This window comes from Malaclemys terrapin, chromosome 16 (assembly GCF_027887155.1).
Source record: "Malaclemys terrapin pileata isolate rMalTer1 chromosome 16, rMalTer1.hap1, whole genome shotgun sequence".
Lineage (NCBI taxonomy): Eukaryota > Metazoa > Chordata > Testudines > Emydidae > Malaclemys > Malaclemys terrapin.
Window position 1 is genome coordinate 20,274,420 of NC_071520.1, and position 22,183 is coordinate 20,296,602.

Below are 22,183 nucleotides of genomic sequence, written 5' to 3' on the forward strand. Positions count from 1 at the left end.
CTCCCCAGTGTAGACGAGGCCTAAGGGGTGTAAGCTCTTCGGGAAGGAACAGTCATTTTGTGATATGCTTTTAGAGTGCCTAGCACAATGGAGCCCCGATGCTTTATTGAGTCTCTGGGTACTACTGCATTAGAGGCAGAAGTCTACAACGGGATTGCCTGTTCAAATAGCTGCCGCCAAGAGACAGCCTGTTCCGGCATATGGTCAAGCTACGAAGCAAAAACTTATTCAGGTTCTTGATGCTGTCATCTGAAAGCATCAGTGCGGGGCAAAGAAAGGCAAAGAGAGCCGCTTATCTGCAGACATGGGGATTGATGGCCCCAGGGTGAACCCCTGTGTCCCCTGGCAGAGTTATGATGAGGCAGACAGACGGAGCTGTGGAAGTCAAGTGATCCTGCAACCTTTGTTTATTTACTGCATCCTCAGCCACTGAGCGAGCTCAGAGAGAGAGGACTAATGTAACATTGACTCATGGAGACATTTAAACTGGGAAGAGCTATGGGCCTGATCAGACAACATCCACAAATAATAGACAAACAGAGGAGTGCAGCCTAAAAGAGATTGCTCAGCATAATAGATGGTGTTTATACAGCATGTGGACGGCAGTGGTTGGCACGGATTTACACAAGACTTGTGTGTGTTTAATCCATTGATCCATACGTGTGCAAAAGGTAAATGCAGCTGATTTAATCTTGCTATAAACTTAATGCAAACCAGACATCAGCACACAGGTTCCCACAACGGTGCTCCAATAAGGACATCACTTTACCACAAGCTTAAACAAACACGTCTGTAAACTTACTGTGAGACTATTCCCCTCCCACCACATCTCTGCCCCACTGCACAAGGGTTTGGGAGCCCAGATCCCCTGTGTGCCAGGAAGCCCAGCTCCGTTGCATCAGGGGTCATAGCACTCCAGCTTGGATGTATGGCAACCAAAAGGGAAGAGTTATCCAAGTCACACGCACATGCACACAAAATAGTACAGTAATAAAGGTAAGTTCAAAGTGCTTCTCTTAGGAAGGAACAATCAAAGGCACAGCCACAAAATGGGGACTAACTGGTGAGGTGGTGGTACTGATGAAAAGGATCTGCGAGTTATGGTGGATCACAAATTGAACCTCAGTCAACAATGTGATGCAGTTGCGAAAAAGGCTAGTATCACTCTGGGTTGTATTAACAGGAGTGTTGGATGTAAGACATGGGAGGTCATTGTCCTGCTTTATTCAGCGCAGGTGAGGCCCCAGCTGGAGTGCTGTGTCCAGCCCCGGGCACCCCACTTTAGGAAAGATGGGGACAAACTGGAGTGAGTCTAGAAGGGAGCCACAAAAATAAAAGGTTTAGAAAACTTGTCTTGTGGGCATGTTTAGTCTTGAGAGGAGACAACTTGGGGAGGGGGAACCTGATAAGTCTTCAAATATGCGAAGGGCTGATCTACAGAGGACGATGCTCAATTGATCTCCCTGTCCACTGAAGGTAGGACAAGAAGTAATGGGCTTAATTGGCATGAAGCGAGATTTAGGTTGAATATTAGGAGAAACTTTCTAACTGTAAAAGTAGTTAAGCACTGCAGCAAGCTTCCAAATGAGGCTGTGGATTCCCCATCACTGGAGGTTTCTAAGGACAGGTTGGACACACACCTGTCAGGGAGGGCCTACGTTTTCTTCGTCCTGCCGCAGCACAGGGGGCTGCACTAGAGGTCACCTTCCAGCCCTCCATTTCCATGATTCCAGGCTCTCCTACAGGAACGATCCATAGGACTAGGGGTCACACCCTGTTCTGCCACATCGCTGTGAAGAGGGATTCAGTGCTAGTCACGTGTTTAGTCAGTTTCCCTTGTGTGTCGTATTGGTTTCTCCAGCCCGCTTTAGAGAAAGGGACCCGGGGCTGCTCAGCTTGACCTAACTCTTCCTGCTCGTTTTCCTCCTGCAGCACGGAACACTTGCCTAAGATCATTCTTCAACACAGCAGGTTAACTCATGCCACAGATCCCGCAGTGAGGTCAGTGTTTCTATTACACATGCCTATTCTCAGATGCTTAGAAATCAGCCCTAAACAGAAACTTGGCAGTAGCTCCCCAAAACTGTATTTTTTCTTAACACGGTTCAAGGTAGGATGGGCTGACTTTCAGAGGTGCAGAGCACCTGCCGTTGCCATTGACTGACGAGTTAGCTGAAGGTGCTTACTACTTCTGAAAGTCAGACCTGAATGCTTTAAGAGACATGATCTTGAGCAAAACCAACTGAAGTTTGCTAGTTTAGAGTAATTTTTATTACTCCTATAATAACCATGAAAACACAACAAACAACAACAAAACAGACGATTGTTATCTCATAAACGGACCTAGACACTCCTGTGACTTTAGGAGGGAAAGAAAAGAAATTCTAAATAGCCAAGATATATAATCCTGCAAAGTGAATGTACAGTAACCGCCTCTCATTTGGGTTTCACTTTGTCTAGATGCAATACATTGATCGTTTAAATCCTCATATACACAATAAACTGTCATGATATCCCACTGGGGTTAGGGAGATGATACACCTTGAAAGGTTTCTAGCTCCAGGGATGTGACTGATTGGTGCATAGGCTGCTGGACCGGCCAGTGGTTCTGGGGTTTGCAGAAGATGTATAAAGCTGCCTACTTGTCTAGCGATGGATTGAACCGTCCTCTAAACCAGATGCTTTCATCGGGAGGGGCCCTCTAAGGTTAAGTGCTTGCTGGAAGACACAGCTAGCTACTGGAAACTTGCATTACATGTAGAATGAGAAGAGCAGTTTGTCAGGTCAATGACTCCTCTCATTCTCTGAAGCAGCATGCTTGGCACTCAGGATTTCACATTCGGAGAGAGGTGAAGCTTTAGACTTCTGTATTTGGAGGCCTTTAATCCAAGAGCCCGTCCCTCTTGGGTGTTGCGTGGAACTCTCAACTGGCAGAGCACTTTCCCCCCCTTTTAAATTATCTAGACTATGCAGGATACTGATTGAACCTTGATACTATAGTGATGGGCGTACCAGAAATGAGTAAATTACCAGCCACATTAATCATTCTTCGGTTGAAGTGTGACATGTATCCAAGCAAGGGGAAGTAGTAGAATGGTTTGCATTTCATTGCTGATTATGGCAATACCAGGCTGTCGTTTATCTCAGAAATCTCCTGGGGGAAGTCTGAAGTGTAAATTGACGCAGTGTTAATAAAATGCTGTCTAAAATACAAACCCCACCAGTCTCTCTAGCTGTGTTTTTACACAAAACATGCTGTCGACTCGCAGACGCCTCTATCAGGGATTTCCCTTTTGCAAACCCAATTTACTTTGTTTGGCTTTTGAACAAAAAAGTACATCAGCGACATGAAGGGTGGAATGGTACAGACTGTCTGGTGTGGGGAATTTACAAATCAGCAGCAAAACAGAACAAACAAACACAAAATAAAAGCCAATTTAATGCAGAGAATTTATCAAAGAAGCAAACACGCTTCTCGAGTTGCCTCACCCACTGTCATTCTGTAACCAAATGTGCTGAAGAGAAACTAAAATCCCACCGCTGCCCCCCCCCCCCCGCAAGCAAACATAACAATGTAGTAACAATTCTAGTGCTCTACAGCAGGAGTTAGCCATTCCCTGTCCCAGCAAAACGCACAACTTTTGGAGAGTGTATTCAGCTGCCGAGAGCTCTGGAAAGTGTTCAACAAGAGGAGCTGATTTGGTCCCCACAGAAGCTTTGGGGCTCGTCTGATTGTATTGCACAGGCAGGGACACAGTTTGTTTTACTCATGTTCAATAATAGTCAAGAGAAGGGACCAAGCCAGGAAGTTAGACTCCAAATCCCACCCTCAAGCCCTCATGTTTCAAAGTTATTTAGGTTTGGGGGCTTGATTGGGATCCATCTCTAGTTGTCATAATACTGATCAGAACATACACTTCTATAGCAACTTTCACCCTGAGAGATCCCAAAGCACTTTAGTAACCATACGCATTCAGGAATAGAGTACCTGCCACGACACTCTCCAACAATTGTGTCACTTTAATGCAGGGATCCCCAACGTGGCGCCCACCGGGGCGTCTAAGTGCGCCCGTGTACTGGCCGGCGGACGAGCATCTGCCGAAATGCCGCCGAGAAGCAGGGTCATCCAGATGCATCGCCGCTGAAATGCCGCCGATTTTCGGCGGCAACGCCTCTGGATGACGCTGCTTGTCGGCGGCGACACCTATTGACGTTGCCGCTTGTCGGCGGCATTTCGGTGGATGCTCGTCCGCCGCCATGGTCCTCCGTGGCTCGTTGTCTGGCACCCGCCAGACGAAAAAGGTTGGGGACCACTGGTTAATGCATGAGTGTAAATATTAGCATCAGTGTCCTGGCTAAATGACAGTTTGGGAAATTCCATTCTGCATTCCCCCTCCAGTTCGAGGTAGCCGTGCTGTCCGTCTTGTCCTAAATGGTGGTGTGGTCCCGATGGGCGCTGTTAAACAGCTGCCATGGCAGGGACTGAACTCCTGAATGTATGTAGTTAGCCCCCCCGTTTTACACCTCACTTGAATCCCTGCCGCTGAGCGAGAACGAGACGTTTAAGGCGGATCCACTGGCAGCTATACAATGAAAGCTTGAGAGCTAGCAGTAAAGTCTGATTCATTACAGTGCCTGTATTTTGGAGCGAGTTGGAGCTGCCTATTAAGGAGCATAACTTTTCAGACCAATGTGCCCAGCACCTTCCTTTAAAAGAGGTGTATGCGTCTCTCCTCTCCCCATCTTATTCCACCCTTCCTTTACCCCATTCAGACCCCAGCCTAGTGCATTGCAGGTAGAGAGTTCACTTGGCTAAGTGTTATCTCAGATCTGCACTGGGAATCTCCGGGAAATGTAGTGCATTAAGCAAACCAGAGGTGGCAGTAGCCTCTGAACTTCATTTTTGATCTGCTGGCAACTTGCCATCTCTGGGGCTTCGGGGTGAAGTATCCCCTGTAAGAAACAATTAATCCCCCAGTGACGGGATATTCAGACCCCTGAAAGCAACTGGCCACACAAGGGGGGTACCCCTCTTCCTCTGTCTAGAGAGCAAGCCACAGTTGTCTGGTCTGATCTGCAGACAGGGCTGTCTCTGACAGCTGTAGGGAAATTAAATCCTCCCTCCAACACACCAGAGAGGAAAATCCCGAGAGGGGCCAAGAACCTACAGCTCCCCAAACTCCAGGTGGAGTTGCAAGTGCTTTCTCACACCTTCAGCTGAAGCTAGCCAGGCCTCCTGTCTTTGCATTGCACTTTGGGAAGCCCTGGTATTTGGGTCTTGAAGAAGCTGGACAGTCTGTCCACTTACCTTTCTGTTTTACAAAAAAGACCAAGAAAGGGTGTTTAAACCCCATGCAAGCGGGCCGAATCCTTTCCTGCACCAAATGGCCTGTGATGCTTTCATGTTAGAGAAGTTAGAATGATCTGTACCAGGCCCTAGGTACCAGCGACCTTTGATACCAAGTGGCGTTTGCTGACTATAAAGCCCAAGCCCCTGCAGATGCCCCTTTGCTTCTTCAAAAGAAACTGCAGAATTGCCTCATGTGGGGAAATCTGCTAGCGCCAGCCAGCCACATTTAATCAAACTAGCAATTCATCTCCTGTGGCAACCGGTCTGTTTAGGTCCCAGCTGTAGGTGGTCTTGTAAAACACGCCTGAGCGCAGAATAAATTGAGCATGCGGCGTCATGGAAAGCCTGGGTTGTCAGATGTTCTTCAATGGCTGTGAGTTACACAGAAAGGAGATGTCATTGTGGGCTCGTTACATGACAAGCTGATACAACTTAGACGTGTCCATCACCTTCGAGCAAAGGCTCATGCCATTGACAAGATTGCTTTCATATACCCAAAAGATCAATATTGTCAGGATGAAATAATATGTCATCTGATATGAAGGACTCAACCCTGTCACTGGCAGTCAACAAGCAGGAACACTCGCAAAATAAAATAATAAAAGATAAATAAATATACTGCCACCCCCTCAGTCATGTTATTTGGACAGGTCTTGCCCTGATCAGTAGATCGTCTCCAGATTTCTCAGAAGAAGGATTCCCTGCATACAGGGTTTATCCCCATCTCAGAAATTCCTCTTCTGTTATACTAAATCATCACAGCTAGTCAAACTGTCAGAGTCTCACCCGAAGACTGCGTTCCTCGGTGAACTTCAATATTTACCCCTTGTTTTCCATCCCAGGTCGCTACCCTGAACAGAAATGTCATCAAATAGAATTTCACACTACATTCATTTAAAACTCTCCAGTCCTGTTTGACTTCAGTGGTTTCTCCTCCTGACCCCAACAATTCTGCGCTAAACCATTTGTTTCTCACTGGGGTTAACTTTGTGTGCTTTTCTTTTATTTATTTATTTTATATATATATATAAAAAACATCAAATCTCTTAATTCTCTGACCCAGAAATCAGACAATCCTCATAAATAACTGGGACAAAGAACACACAGACAGATGCACAGGAAGAGCTTCTGAAACTCCCAAATCTACCCATTTAAAGTGATTTTGATTAAAGAAAGCATTTGCAGGAAAACGGTTACTGCCAGACCTTGGATTGTTTTCTGATCTTCCAAATCTTTCACTTTTAAGTGCAGCTCTACTCTAAAAAGTGACTTTTTAAACCCAGATGGCAGCATGGTGCCCCACGTTTCCCATCTCTCTGTGACTCGAGCACCAGATGTGCTTACTTTACAAGTAAGGGTTTTTTTGCTAATGCCAGCCCTGTAAAGTCAATCTGGAATCTGAGAGTCAATCTGGGTACCTTTCATTTCCTAGAGCATCACCAGAAATAAAGGCTTTGCAGGCCAAATTACGCCCTCCACGAAAGCTGTACAACCCCAGTCCCTGCTGTAAATGTGAAAGAGACTGGAAATAAAGAAGGCATCTTGTTGATGACGCACAATCTCTCATGTAGCCTCACCAGTAATAACGCACCTGCAGGCCAAACCAGGACTTCAGTTACAGCCATGCAATCCCATTTTCACCCTCAGTCATACCTGTGCCAAATTCATGCCCTTTAATGAGTTAGCAGAGGTGTAATTAACTGGAGCGGAGTTATCCGTACTGTAGATGATGTGCAAGGTGTTATAGGATTCTCTCAGCTGTGCTGGCTCTTCAAGATCTGCCTCTGACGATAGGGGATGGAGATCTGCTGAGTCAGAAGGTGCTGTATTTTACACACTCACTTCCCACATTAAATTACAATTTAATGAGGGGGAATGACAAAGGAGCCAGATAGCTTTCTAATTAAAATAACAACTGACATGGATACAGCAGTTTCCCAAAGCACGGTTAGGAAAAGTGAACACACTTGTATGGACAAGCCCGCAGACATGCAGCCACCAAGTAATGCAGGGCAGAGAAAGAAAAGGAAATGTTAGCCAGGGAAGTCAGTGCAAAGCCCACCTCTTATTAAAAGGGACGGGGGATTATCCACACCATACCACACAACGCAAGCCGGACATTGGCTGGTGAGGGCTTATCCAAAAGTCTCCTCTGCGCACACACACAGAGGAATGGAATTATCTCCACTGGGGGAAAACTGCCTGGACCCTGGCGGGATTTTAACCTTGTGACTCCAAGGAGCCCGGGGACAGATTCAGAGGCGACGTGTAAGGTGGTGTCAGTTACACATGCACAAGTGGACCTACGGTGGTAGAATTTACAATCCAAAGGGGCAGAGCAAAGCATAAGTTAACAGCACTGTGTGCTGGGAAGAATCAGGTGGGGTCTATTTTAACTTACACCTCCTGTTGGCTGATTTTCCTACTGTGCCGGTCTCCTCCAGCCCTTCCATGTGTCAGACTCACTACCCAGACTCCCTTAGGTGCGGCCGGCCAAGGCAGCACTTACACCACTTCACACACGGCCTCCAGATTTGGCCCTCGGTGCTTCACATTCAATGCTCGAGTCCAAAAATAAAGGAGAGAGAGAGAGAGACACACACAGACGGGGTTTTGGCTAATGGATAAGTCTAATGAATACCCATCAAGATCCCTTCACCAGAACTGCTGGAAAGCTGCCAAAACCACGGCTCCACGCACTGGCTTGAAACCATCACTAAAAGCAGTCTCATTATACTGAGTAATTTAGCTTAACTACCACCGGTAATTCAAACTGCCGGGCCCACAATAGCGACTGAGCACAGGACTAAATCGCATTACAGAATCTGAGGGCGGATGGTCTCAAATTTAAAAAGGAAGTAGCAGTTCTGACCAGGCAGAGTGTTAATACCAGATTAAATGCTTTCACAGGAGCCGGTCTGCTGGAAAGCTCCCAGCCAACCCTTTGTCAAGCTAATGTAGTCTGCATTGTACCTTGGCTTCAAGAGGTACCTTAAGATGTAGCCAGTGTCTATATTCTTACATGGAAACCTAACATTCTTCGAAGAAATACTTGGAACCTGGAATGAAATAATATGTCATCTGATATGAAGAACTCAACCCTGTCACTGGCAGTCAACAAGCAGGAACACTCGCAAAATAAAATAATAAAAGATAAATAAATATACTGCCACCCCCTCAGTCATGTTATTTGGACAGGTCTTGCCCTGATCAGTAGATCGTCTCCAGATTTCCCAGAAGAAGGATTCCCTGCATACAGGGTTTATCCCCATCTCAGAAATTCCTCTTCTGTTATACTAAATCATCACAGCTAGTCAAACTGTCAGAGTCTCACCCGAAGACTGGTCAAAGAAAAACAAGGAATTACAATGGTAGGGGCGGCCAAGCAAAGCTCTTTCCCAATATGCTGTTAGACTGATCGCATTATTGTTTTGGCTCTCCCAGAGGTTGTGTCCTGGAAGATTTGCCAGTTGAGGACGGAGCCCTAACTTGCATGTATTTTCCCATTAGCAGCGACAGCAGATCAGGAGGATGTTGATTTCTTCTAACATGAACTGTAGCCTATTTCGGTACTAGGGGCTGGGTTTTATTTTTTGTTTAATGACTAATCATCTCGAGCTTTGGGCCGTAAAATGAATGTGCCGTGGTGACACTGCCGCCTTTAACCTGCATTTAAATGCAACAGCATGGCAAAGCCTGTATCTGCCGTGGGAGGCACCGGGGGGAGAGATGCTTGGCAAAAGAAGGGAAGGATGATGTCTGACGGTGACAGCCACAGAATTGCTGCTGCTGTGCGATCTGCCTGAGCAGCTCGGAAGTCAGACGGGTCCTTTCAGAGACAAAGAGCCAGCCCCTTTCTTCCCATGCACTTGGATGCAGATTTTGCTTTGAAAACAGTGCCGGAGGAATGCACTGCACCGAAGGCTAGTTCATCCCGTCCCCGTAGGAACTCCCTCTCCTTCCCTCTACCCATTCTTCAGCTCATCCACAGAGAAACCTGTGTGCCCATTAGAGCCCTGCTGGCTGGAAGAGCTCTATGCCCATAAGTGTCTTTCAGCTGGAAAGCAGGAACAAAGGCAACAGGAGTCCTGCCTGCCATGGGAACAAAGGAACATTTGGTGGGGATGGGGGGAGGAGAGGAGGAGGACGGTTCGTCCATGGCCTCAGTTAATGAATGCAAATGTCTACACTGCCCCTGGAACAAATTCCCTGAAACAACACAGGATGACATTGAATGTACAGCAAAGAGAGAAAACTCTTTCCATAGACAAGGTAGAGCAGGCCAGCACGTGAGCCAGCTGCAAAGCGGAGCACCCGACATAACAGATGGCCCCTTGGGACACGACTGTAGATTTTGGGAGAAGGGAGCATCTGCAAACCTAACAGCGTTGCTGGAACTCCCGTTTCATGTGTTGCCCTGTAGCAGGTCCCTCATACCCACCCTAGGGACATCACGGTCGCTGCGGCAGCCCCCACTGCCAGTTTGGATTGCAAACCTTGCTCTGTTTGGACATCAATCCAGTTCAAAGGCACTCATGTTTTGCCCTAACTTGATACACAGATTGTCCCAGCAGACAGCTTCTGTGACGACTTTCCAGCATCCACAGCACATCATAACACGGTCCAGCTGCCAGGACCTGGCTTTCAACAGCAAACGCCGACTTGTTAAAACAGCAGGATCTCCAATATGTCTCCAGGTCAACCCCCTTAGCATACAGGTTTACCAAGTTGGCCTTCATAGGAATCAAGGTCTGCAGACATCTCTCTCTTAGTGCCTGAATCTAAGCCCCCGGAGTAAAAGAAAATCTTGTTACCCGCTTTACTTCTGACATACGTAACGTTTTTGCATGTGTGATGCCAGAGGATCTCAAGTCAAATGACCACCGCGCCGTGAGTAATTAATATATAAACTGCGCTTTAGACACTGCATCAGATACGGTCTTCTTTTTTTTATATTTTAAAAGGTGGGGCAGGTCAAAATGATCAGCGTCAAACTTCAGAAACAATCTCTTCATATTGAAGGACAATTTCAATTCCTCATTCTTTCCTCCCTCTCTTTGTGAGGTTAGCTAACAGAGAATAATAATAATAAGAATACATAGCAAGCAAGCTAGATTCATGCATAGGGCAGGATATTCCAGTGGTAAACATCAATCGCTATCATACTGCTGTGGACAGTACTCTAGCAAGCTCTGCCTTTGAATTATAGCCCTCTTTGATTTTGCTGAAGTTTAATCTGGCCCCTGTTCTGTATAGTAGCACTAGATTGGAGCATCCCACTCAGCTTCACAATTTGGTTCTGTGCCTTTGTCCACCTGGAAAAGCCTTTTCAGCTACAATTTGCAGAGGAGGGAAAAATCAATTCAAACAGAACACCTCTGTTGACACAGTGCTGTATTTACTGCAGAGAGTTGCTGGGGGAGGCAATGGGGGAGGGGATTTGTCAAAGGTTAGTGGTGCTTTCTATTGCCATGGTTTCATGTTTCCTCATTTTCAAATATTTGGTCGAAATGCCTCATAGACCCTTAATTTCTAATTTGCTGCATGGAGTAGATATCAAATAAATCTTCCTAAAGTGTCCACTTCAAACAGGGGGATTTTCCTGACAGCCCCCTGAAGAACTGTCTTCTCCTTGCTGCTGATTACTGGGAATAAACAAAAGCCGTCTTTATACTCAGACTTCTGCTTAATTCCATCAGTGATGCAAAACCAAGGAGACTAGACAGATCCACCACACATGCACAACTGGCCATGGGAGCTGCACACACATTGGAGGGGAGAAGTCAGAAAGAGACCCATTTTAGATCATCTAGTGGATGTTCCCCTGCTTAACTGAGGATTGTTTTTAAAAAGCGTAGTACCCAATAATTTGTCCCATCTGAAGGGGCTGTCATCACATCACATCTATGCACATCCTGTATCTGCGGGGATCCCACAATTCACTGCCACGAAGCAGTCTGAATGTCACAGGCACTGGATTGCAGCATCACTAAATGAATTCTAATGGGTCAGAGACACTGATTCAAGGAGAGTGAATTTCTATTTACACACAAGGCATCTGAATTCTTGAATGCACTTTGTAGCTGGTTTTCAACCCAAGATCAGCTGCAAACAAGTAAACCTCAGAGGTTTAAACGCAGCCATAATAAGTATTAAGCCATGTTAAGCATAGCAGCTCTCTCTCACAATGTTTAACTCATAAGAGCTCCATGTGACACATACGGTAGCAGGGGGAAAAATCAGGTTGACTAGTTTACAGAACGTTTGATTTAGCTCTCTTGGGATGCAGTGCACCCACCCATCTGCCACTTACATTAAATATTCAGTTCAGCTTTAGCACTTGGGTAGAGGTGACTGTTAATGCACAATGATTGTGCAGCAGCACTTTGCTTTCACACATGCTTTCTGGATGGCTCTTGTCCGAGGAACTGATGTGAACAAATCCCTTCTGGATCATAAAACAGGTGCTCAGAAGTGGCCACCAGTAATGCCTGGACTGTGATTCCATCACAACACCTGGCTTTACAGCAAATAACAATGATCATGAAGTTCCTGGTATACGGTTTTGTTTAAACCATCCTTGTGAAAGAACTGCTATGCTGAAAGGTTCCCCTCGCCCCCTCCTGGCAGCTGTGCTCAGGAGTGAGATAGCATCTCGACACGACAGTCACTGAATTTCCTAAAGCTGGAGGGTACAATCCAATTCCAGGAACTATCACTGAATCCTGACCTAAGTCCTAACTTTGCTAACACCAATCTGGAACGAATCCAGCCGCGTGGCTTTTTTCGTTCTTAGAGATGTGCCTTCTTTTACAGAACCCAGGCTAGCATCTTGCACAATAAACTTTTCTTTCTTCAAGAGAAAAGTCTGGCTCTCTCTTTAGAGGGTGTAATGTTAAGTTGCAGGGGCAGTTCCCAGCCTGCCACTAAAGAGCTTTGGGTTCCTAGCTGTACCCTGAAACAGAGCAAGTCCCTAGGACAGATCATAGCACAGGAAGCGTGGCTGCAAAAACCAGCATGTATTTCAACCAAATCCTCTGTTTGGATCTGATTTGTAGTAGGACCCATTGAGAAGCATAAGCGGTCTCCACAGAGATTCAGCCTGCTGGAGGGTTTCCTACTCAGAATACATATTTTCAGGATTGTTATTTGGTGGCTGGAGTTTATTTACATATTTTAATTCCAAGCCAGAACAGCCTCTCCTTTAAGAACCGGAGAGTCCAATGTCAATCTTAGTAAGACGTTGCTTTCAAAATTCCGTGCAGGCTACTAATATTAATGGACTAATAAATCTGCGGGGCACAGAAACTGGAAACAGGTGATTGATTTCAGCTTCCAGATTTAAGGCTGGGGGGGGGGGGGAGAAATCCAGCTTCCTTTGCAGCTTCTGAGGAGAGAGGCAGCAAAGGAGCTTATTTGGCAAGCTGCACCGTGATCCCCAAGCTCCAACAGCCATGGTGAGCCCTTCCATGGGGGAAAAGCAACGCTGCTCCTCCAGCCCCAAGCGAACCACTGTCCCTCCCCAGCACCAGGCTCCATCCTCCCGGGAACCAGAAGCGAGTCTAAGCTCCATGGTACAATGGTTGCTCCAGAGAATAAGCCTCCTATTCCCCAAGAGGCGGTTTAACCCTCACCGGACCACCCCAGCCCCAAGGCAAGACCATTCCGCCTCTTCCAGCATGTGAGACCGCGCCGGGTTTGGGGGAGGATGGAGCGATGGACGCCCAGGCTGCACCCTGAAACGACGGGGACCCCGGGTGGCTGCAACTTACAACTCCCAGGTTCAGGTCCTCGGCCGTAGGGGTCGGCGCCGCGGAGGTTTCCTGCCAAGCCAGCCAGACAGCGATGGTCAGAAACATTTCCCGGGAAACCCCACTCTGCCTGGTGGCCACGGTCCACAGCAGCATCCCTCCTAGTCCCGCTGCCGCTCCCAGGGCAGGAGCCCACGCCGGGCTCCGGCGATCTGCGGGGGCACCGAGGCGGCGGGCGGCATCCGAGCGCGCAGCCGCCTCCTCCCCGGGCTCCAACTTTCCCGGCTCCCGCCGCTCTCCAGCCCGGGCGCTTCCCCCGCGCAGCAGCAGCCGGAGCCGGGCTCCGGGGAGATGGGAAGTTGCTTCGGGCCCCGCGGCTCCGCGCCTCCCTCCCCGGGGCAGCGCAGCCGCCCCCGCCAGCAGCCCGGCCGCCTCTGCCCGCAGCCCCAGCCCGGCCGGCTCGCAGGGAGGAGGGGCGGAGCGGCTCCCGGGGAAGGGGCGGGGCTCAGCAGCACGGCGGAGGGGGGACCCCGCGCGGGAGGGAGGGGGGCGGCCGCGGGGTGCGCTGCGGCCGCGCAGCGGCCGCGCAGCGCGGGGGGAGACGCGGGACAGGCCGCGGGGACGGCGGGGCTTTTGCGACCCTGCACCGCCAGCAGCGGCTTCCTCGTTGCAGCCGCGGCAATAGAGAGCCCCCGAGCCCGGGAGCAGGGCCGGCTTCTCCGCCTCCCCCTGCTCTGAGCAGGCGCTGCCCCGGGGCAGCTCCCCAGGAGGGTCCGTCCCCTCCGGCAGGGCCTTTAGCCCGAAGGGAAACACCCCCTAGCAACTTCTCTGCACTGGGGGGGAAAGATCAGGCTGCACTTGGCTGGCGGTTAAGGGCTGAGGAGAGCTGAGTTCAGGTCCTGGTGCCCATAGGCAAGTCATGGGATCCAAGACCCACTGCAATTATCTTGCCCTCGGCCTCAGAGGACTGGGGCCCAGGCTCTATATACCTCCATGCACCTGTTTCTTCCTTGGTCTGTCTTGTCTCTGCAGACTGGGAGATCTTTGGGGCAGGAGCTTTGTCTTCCTGGGGGTTTGTGCAGCGCCTAGCGCAGTGGGCCCCCCAATCTGGGTTGGTGCATCTATGTGCTGTCCTAGTAACGATGAAAAGTAATGTTTGTTTGGGGCATTTGTCCCACTGGATATTGTGCAAAGATTCCACGGAGGAAGGGGGGTAGATTAGAGAAGCACCATATAAAACCCGTATCTATCCCTGTGTCTGATCAGAGAGAGACACCACGATAGCACAATGTTCAGTGATGGGTATGCAAGGTCTTATTTTTATGCCACCTACACTGATCATGGAGTCTGTGCTTATTAGTAAATAACGAGTTGCCTTGTTACCTATCAGATAAAAGCAATCGTATAATTTCTTGGGAGGTGGAATAATCCAGCAGTGAGGGTACCGAGCTGGCAGTCAGGCCACCCCACATTCCAGCCCTGGCTCTGCTACTGGCCTGGTGGGTGACCATGGACAAATCACTTCCCTGCTCTGTGCCTTAGTTTCCTATCTGTAAAAAGAAGGAGAATGTTGCTGTCTTTCCTTTGGGATCTACAGCTGAAAAGATTAATATACAAAGGAAAGAGCCTGCTAGAAAAGGAAGCTCTGTGCAGTACCTTTCAAACATCCCAGTGGTTCATTTCCAAAGCCAGCTGTTTACAGAGGATATGCCTGTGTGGGGTGCAGAGGTGAGGAAAGAAGAAACAGGATTTGACTCTCCCCGAGGGAGAGTAACTTAAATCAGAACATGGGGTGGCCTCTCACTTAGATTTAACAGCTTGTCTCTCTAGACAAAACGAACCCTCCATGTTTCTGATGCACATGTACAAATTAATTTTAATAATTTAAATTCTTGCAGGGCAAGAGATACTTGCTCCAGGCTAAACTCTTAAAGGGTCTTTTCAGCATCATTCTCGGCCTAGGAGCTGCTTTCTTTTCCACTCTTCAGTAGCAGGGCCCTGAGCACTGACAACTCGCAGACAGTGCTCTGAACGGCTGCACGGCTGCTAACGGCTGCACACATCCCTCCCTGTCCAGGTCTGCCCTTCTTTAGCGAGAGGAACAGTTACAAAACCATCGGGCACCCAAAATATACGGCCTGAGCCAAAGCCCGCTGATGTAAATGGAAAGTTTCCTGCCTGCTGGAGCGGCCTCCCTGTACTTTTCCGTCCATTTTCATTTCTCATCCAAGGACGTAGACCGTGGAGCCAGGGAGGCACCACCAGGGCCAGGGCCCAAGCACTTTTAAGCAGGCAACAGCTCCTTAGTCTTTGGCTCCTCTCCCTGTCAATCGCATTTCTACAGGGCTGCAGGCAACACTGTTGCCATTTCAGTTCTTGGTGAGGAGATGAGCTTGTGAGTGTCACAGCCCCCATCTTCTCTACCTCCTAGGCCACTGACTCCAAGGCTCTCACCACCTACTGTCTGCCCTAGGGTGACCAGACAGCAAATGTGACAAATCGGGACGGGGGTGGGGGATAATAGGAGCCTCTATAAGAAAAAGACCCCAAAATCGGGATGGTCTCTATAAAATCGGGACATCTGGTCACCCTAGCCCATTTGGTGCTCTCTGCTGCAGTTTGTTCAAGCCAACTGTGGGTTGAAATTCACTCCCATGCCGAGGGCCTGCCAAGGCCTATGCCCCTGCTCTCCTACTTAAAGTCTGTGTAAGCATTGGGCAGACTCTGCACAGGGGGTGAAATTTCACCTGACATGACGAAGAAAGAGCAATAAATAACAGGCCAACAAAGCGTCTGCTCCTCTTCCCCTTGAAGTCACTGAAAGCTTTTCCATGGACGTTAATAGGTTCAGCGTCAGACCCACAGACTCCAGCTCTCTACCTTAGCAGAAAGCAGATTCCCATGGGAATATTTAGACTATGTCAATAATAATAATCAAATACCATGAAAGATGCTTTATCACATACACCGACTGGATCATGCTAGCAAAGCTCCCAGTCTTTCAAGCCCTCTAAACCAATGAAGTCAGTTTTTAATTTCTGACACAGAGACAACTTACTAGATCTGAACACAGAGAGTCTACAAGTTACTAGGTCTGAACGGGAGTGCTGCACTTTGCTGCTGTTTCAACATGCACCACACCTCGGTCCAGCCTCTAAACTCTGCATCACCCCCAGCGAGTAGCAGAGTCTGTGCATACAGTCCATCTCAGATTGGCTTTGGTTTCATTGTGACAAATGGATTGTCCCAGTAAACAGTGGCAGGATTTTACAGCTTCTGCAATGCATTTTCCCTGGGAGCTGGGAGCCTGCCTTATTCTTAAAGGGATAGATGGCACTGTTCACCCTGAGATCTCCAGATTCTGCTTGTTCAGGATGGAATGCTGCTGGGACAAAACAATAGTATACATCAATACGATACCTTCAATGCATAGCGGGATCACTGAAATGCAGCCACTTCTGGGGAGAAGGGCAGCAGCTAGCAGCTGGGACCAGTGCAGTGCTGTGGAGATGGAGAGAGGAAATCAAGGGGGTAAAAAAAAATGCCATGGGGTATTTAATTTCCACGCCAATATACTGGATCTCTGGAGTGCTAGCATCCCTCCCCACTAGTGAACTGCACCGAACGCACTGGGCCTGCTCAGTGAAGTCAATGGAACTATGCTGTTTTACACCAGCTGAGGATCTAGCCCACTATATCTCCCACAGAAGGGTGCAGGGCTCAGTTGACCGTGTTGGGATTCAGACCCATGGTTGCCAGGAGTCTAGGAGGTTCAAGGGCTTTTCTTGCTAAAACAAAGTCCCAACCCTCAGTCCTCAAAGCTAATGGCAAAAATGCCATTAGCTTCAATAGATTTCTAAATAAAGACAAATCTATGGTGCATTAGGTCTAGCCTGTTCTGTATTCTAATGTCTCCATTTCACATCCCTCTAATTATACATTTGGAAACTTGCCTAAATCCTCTTTACTACTTTGTGGTTCTCTTTACCTCACTGTCTCTCTTTCGGCGCCCTTTTATTTTTCTCTCTCTTCTTCGTGTTATTCTCTTGGAATCAGTATCTCCTCATCCTCCGTCCTTTTTCTCCATTTCCTTTCCTTCCTTCTTGCTCCTGACTCAGCTCTTCCTCTCTGCTGCTCTCTGGGGACAGCTACGTTTCCCAAAGCCAATAATTGTTGCATTTGACATGATTATAGAAAGCATATTGTTTGCTTGGATCCCGAAGTCACAACTCCATGCAAAATTTAAAAGCCACCAAACAACCCCCTTCCAGCCCCTCCCCTGTTCTCAGATTGCAGAAGCATTATCTTGGGTGTTCAGGGACACTCTGACATTGCTTAGCAACCTCGTGTACAGTAATTTCCTGCTAAGTAGCTTCAGAATCTCTTCTTATTAGGAGTCACTTCACTTGGCAGTTGACATGACTTTGGGCAGATCCAAATGATCCTTTGAAGGGACACAAAGTCAATATAAAAGACAACACTGGAGCAGCGTACAGTAATGACGCACAACGCTAGCGCTTCCAGTGATGTTAATATACTGTCAGCTTCTGTCCCCCTTACCTTGAGGATATGAGCAGTCCCATTGACATCAGGAAGCCTACTCGCAGCATAAGCGCTCGCTAACATAAATAAGGCTTGCAAAATCTGGCCTGTAGCGTTTGGATGCTGCAGAAGAAGGATGGTCCTGGGGCTAAGGCGCTGGCCTATGACTCAGGAGAGCTGGGGTGATTTCCAAGCTCTGCCACAGGTTTCCGGTGTAACCTTGGAGAAGTCACTCAGGGAATGTCTGCACTGCAATAAAATACCTGGGGCTGGCCCACGTCAGCTGACTCGGCTCAGGCTGCCTGGCTATAAAATTGAAGTGTAGACATTTGGGCTCAGGGACCCTCCCCCTTCGCGGGGGTCTCAGGGCCCCGGCACCAACCTGACCCTGAGCTCTGCACCGCATTTTTGTAGCCCTGCAGCCCAAGCCCAGTGAACGGATGTGGGCCAACTGCGGGTCGTTTATCAGTGTGGACATATCCAAGGGGCCTGATTTTCAGAGGTGCTGAGTACCCAGAGCTCCAGCTGAAGTTCAGGGGAGCTGCAGGTGCTCAGCACCCACCCTGAAAAAACAGACCCTAGGTCTCTATCTCAGTTTCCCCTGAAAAGTGGGGGTAATAATACATCCCTATGGTGATGGGGGCAGCATAAGCACTTCCTCTGTGCAATGGAGCAGCTAGATATGTTGATTTGTCCAACGCTTTCCCCGTGTGAGGAGCTCATTAACATTAATAGGATAGGTGTCGTTTTCCTCCTTTTGTCCCTGAGGAAACTGAGGCACAAAGGGGGAAAGTGATGGGTCCAACAGCACAGAATGCGTTATTTTTCCCAAGGAAGGAAATAGTGGCTCCATTGAAGACTATGGAAGTTTTGCAATGGACTTCAATGGGGCCAGGCTCTGTGCTTTAACTGCAAGCATGTCCTCCTCCACGAGGCCTCCTAGCAGCACCCTCAGGGATTAAACCTGACAACTTCGGCCAGTGCTGGTGGTGCTGTAAATGGGTTGGCGGTGGGGTCCCTGCCTCAGATGTATTCTAATTCCTTTAGGCTTTTCCTTCTGATATTATATGTAACGTACCAATTTGTAACAAATCTAAAATATATTAAACTTGACTATGGCACTAGAATACTATCCCCACAGCTTGTGTTATACAAATACTGTAATCGCATTGTTTCATATTTATATGGAAAGTTTCAATACAGCGAAGATGGAATCACAGCTGCATATCAATAAAAGCAGACAGCCTCCTTTCAAGTGAATGCTGGCAACTGGATTCTAAGCCAGGGACTTCCAAACACCTCTTTCTTTACATTGCTTAACCTGGCTGCAGTAGGCTACACCAGAGATTCATTTGGCCTGTAGAATGGATGTTTTAAAAGGGAATGGCTCATTTGCTGGCCCTCTGGAACAGCGGAAGCTGTGATGGTCCAAGTTTCTCTCTGGTGATAACACCCCTGAAGTCAAGTGAGTTCAGCCAGGGATGATTTTTGAGGCAGTGTTATAAGGAGACTCAGACCTCACGATTCCAGGCCCAAGCTGATTACCTTCCTGGAGGAATCCCCTGTGAGCAGCATTGCCAAAATGACGATTACAAAGGTTTTCAAACTTTCTTCTGAGGCATCAGTTATTGGCCACAGCCGGAGACAAGAAGCTTGGACTAGCCAGATTCATTTCAAATGAGTTTGTTTAAATAGGGCCAGAATGTGAAGCCCTTACTCTCAGATGGGGAGTTACTCACCAGAGTAGGCCCACTGAAGTCAGCTGGGCAAGTGCTTGCTCAACACCGTGAGCAAGCGTCCCCCAATCTGTCCCTTAGATTTTGGTCTCATCCACACTCCATGCGGAGGGGCGCCCTTGACATCTGAGAGCCTGCGAGTCCGTGTAGGCATCGCTAATGAACAGGATAGGAGGCAGAAGAAGGCCGATAAATGACCTTGCAGATTTCAAATGATTCTCCAACCTCATCTTCATATTCTGTAACGGGTGCATGTGTAACGCTGACAGACCCTGGTCATCCGCGGGTGGGACTGAACTGGAAATCTCTGGAGCTTAGTGCATGAGCTAAAAGCCAACTGGCTCTTAGCTAAGGCTGTAGAGCAGACTCATTTAACTCTCTCCCTTTAAGTGGTCTCAGTGCCACTAGATGGGACAGAACCCCACACCCAAGGAGGTGTGTGGGTTACACATGTACAGGGGAGTACATCCCTTATGCCTCAGCACTAGACAACCTGCAGCACTGGAGTCTGCATAGAAGGGAACAGCTGCTACTGGGCTTCTACTCCCCCTCTGGGATAAGAGTTGGCAGGCAGGGATTGGGAGTAGGTGGAGCCTTGGCAGACGAAGCCAGCACAGAATGGGAAGCAGGAACCAGACTGTGATTTTAAGGATAGGTCTATACTAGAGCTAGAAGAAGGTGTAAATTCCAGCCCGAGAAGAGAGACGTACTTGCGCCACATGCTAGTTGATCAGAGCTAGTGCGAGCATGTCTAACAGCTGAAAATTTTACTTTCCAGCTCCAGAGCAGACATTCCCTTAGAGTCATAATCTGCTCCCTGCCCTGCACCTTACTCACCCGAAACTGTAGGTCTCAAAGCCTATTTTTCTCTTTAAACCTCATTGTCATAGGGATTCAGACACTAAGAACCCTATTGGATTCATCTGCTGCGGCACTCGAGTTTCAGGTGCTAAAATTGTATATCTATTTTTCAGGGTGATTACAGATGAGGCAGATGAAATCCTATGAATAACCATGCTTGGGAAGAAGGTCAGGCTGAGGTTGGCTTTGAATTAAGTTGCTTGAACAATTTCAAATCTTGATTTTTCTGGGGGAGGAGAGATGAAAAAAAAGGGAAGAATTATTTTTGCAAAAATTTTCACCCTGTTTTTGACCAGCTCTATTTTTGAATCACCAGCAAAGCCAAACCCCAGGACTGGGGGTTGAGTTTGGAAACTAGGGTCTGGTTCAGTGAAGCACTTAAACACATGCTGCACTTTAAACACATGTGCAGCGCCACTGAAATCCCCAAACGTCATTGGTTCAGGATCAAGCCCTATATCAGGATCTGTGTGCTCTGTTGCGAAGGGAGTTGAAGCCAAGCCAAATCCATTCACAATCCTCATAAGACCTCCGCCTGGGAATTCCTAAGGGAGTGAGTTGGCCAAACGTCACTGAAAATCCCAACTTATGATGTTTGCATTCTTGGATGATTGTTCCACTTCGCCATTACCCGGATATTATTAATTATTTATTATTATTATTAATTTATTATTTGGTTTGCGATAGCATGTAGGATCCCCAGTCTTGGACCAGGATCTCATTGCGCTAGGCGCTGTACAAACACAAAACACAAAGATGGCTCTGGACATTAAGAATTTACAATCTAAGTAATGCACTACATTGTACAAGTAGATACATAGTCCACTCCCTTCAGCAGCTCAGAATAAATCCCAACCAAGCTTTCAACACATTTAGCGAAAAGAAGAGAGAACATTTACCAATGGGTGGCAGATTTTTTGAGCAAAATTAATCAAAAGGCTGATACCAGCATGGACAAAAAGCTTGGAGGGATTTTCTGAACCAGTTAATTTTTCTGTGATATTGGACATAGTCTGAGTACAATGCTCTTTGATTTGCAAAGCAGAAACCACTGTGAGGGAGACTAACTATCCCCAATTCTGCGAACACTTACAAAGCACATGCTTAACTTTGAGCATATACATAGAGCTGCACAAAATTTTCATGACAAATAGTAAATTTGCCCCCAAGTGCATTTTTTGGGGCATGAAAACTGTTTGCAAATTCAGGTCAAATTTGCCAAATAGTTTCAGCCAAAAAAATGGATTTTTCTCTCAAAAAAAGTTAAAACTGAGCATTTCAACCATTTTAAAAGGAATCTTTTTGTTTTAAAATTATGTCTCCTTTATTTATTTTTAAAAGGGGAAACACCTGAAAAATTAAAACCAATAAATAAATAAATAAATGCCTAATCAATCATTTGGGATCAAAACCCACGCCACAATGAAATCCGTGGAAAAATTGTTTTGGTTTGTTTTTTTCATTTAATTTCAGGTGTTTTTTGATCCAAAATGATTTTTATGTATTTATTGGTTTTTGTTTTGGGAGAAAAAAATGGGGAAAAAGTCAGCTTAGCTTTGAAAAATACAGAATTTTTTTTTTTGATTGCCCCCAAACTAAAAAATCGGTGATTCAATCAGCTCAACACAAGAGCAGCCCCACAGACATCGTGAGAAGTTATGGAGGTCTCGCTCAATTCCAGAGGCGTTTGGAAGCTATGTACAATAGGACAAGGCAGATTGCATGGATATGTCACTTTCAGAGAACAGCAGTAAGTAGTGCTGAAAAACATGAAGTTCACAGAACAAGCAAAATTGTGGGTTTTCTTCCTACATTTACTTTTCAGTAAACAAAATATCTAGGCTTCATATTCTGCTTATATGAGCAGTTCACTGCTAGGAAAGATTTTCATGCCATTCATACCTTTTCTTTTTTATACAATTCCATTCAGCGAGACAGATGTC

The 22,183-nt window shown here is 47.4% G+C and overlaps 1 protein-coding gene across 1 annotated transcript in view; it reads right to left on the reverse strand.

Annotated features, from left to right (window-relative positions):
- MMP17 (matrix metallopeptidase 17) overlaps window positions 1-13,486 on the reverse strand; it is a 117,190-nt gene extending 103,704 nt beyond the window's left edge. The window contains exon 1 of the mRNA XM_054007025.1: window positions 13,123-13,486. Within this exon, the coding sequence (XP_053863000.1) occupies window positions 13,123-13,257 (135 nt within the window). The 5' untranslated portion in view covers window positions 13,258-13,486. The remainder of the gene's footprint in view (window positions 1-13,122) is intronic.
- Window positions 13,487-22,183: the final 8,697 nt, after the last annotated feature.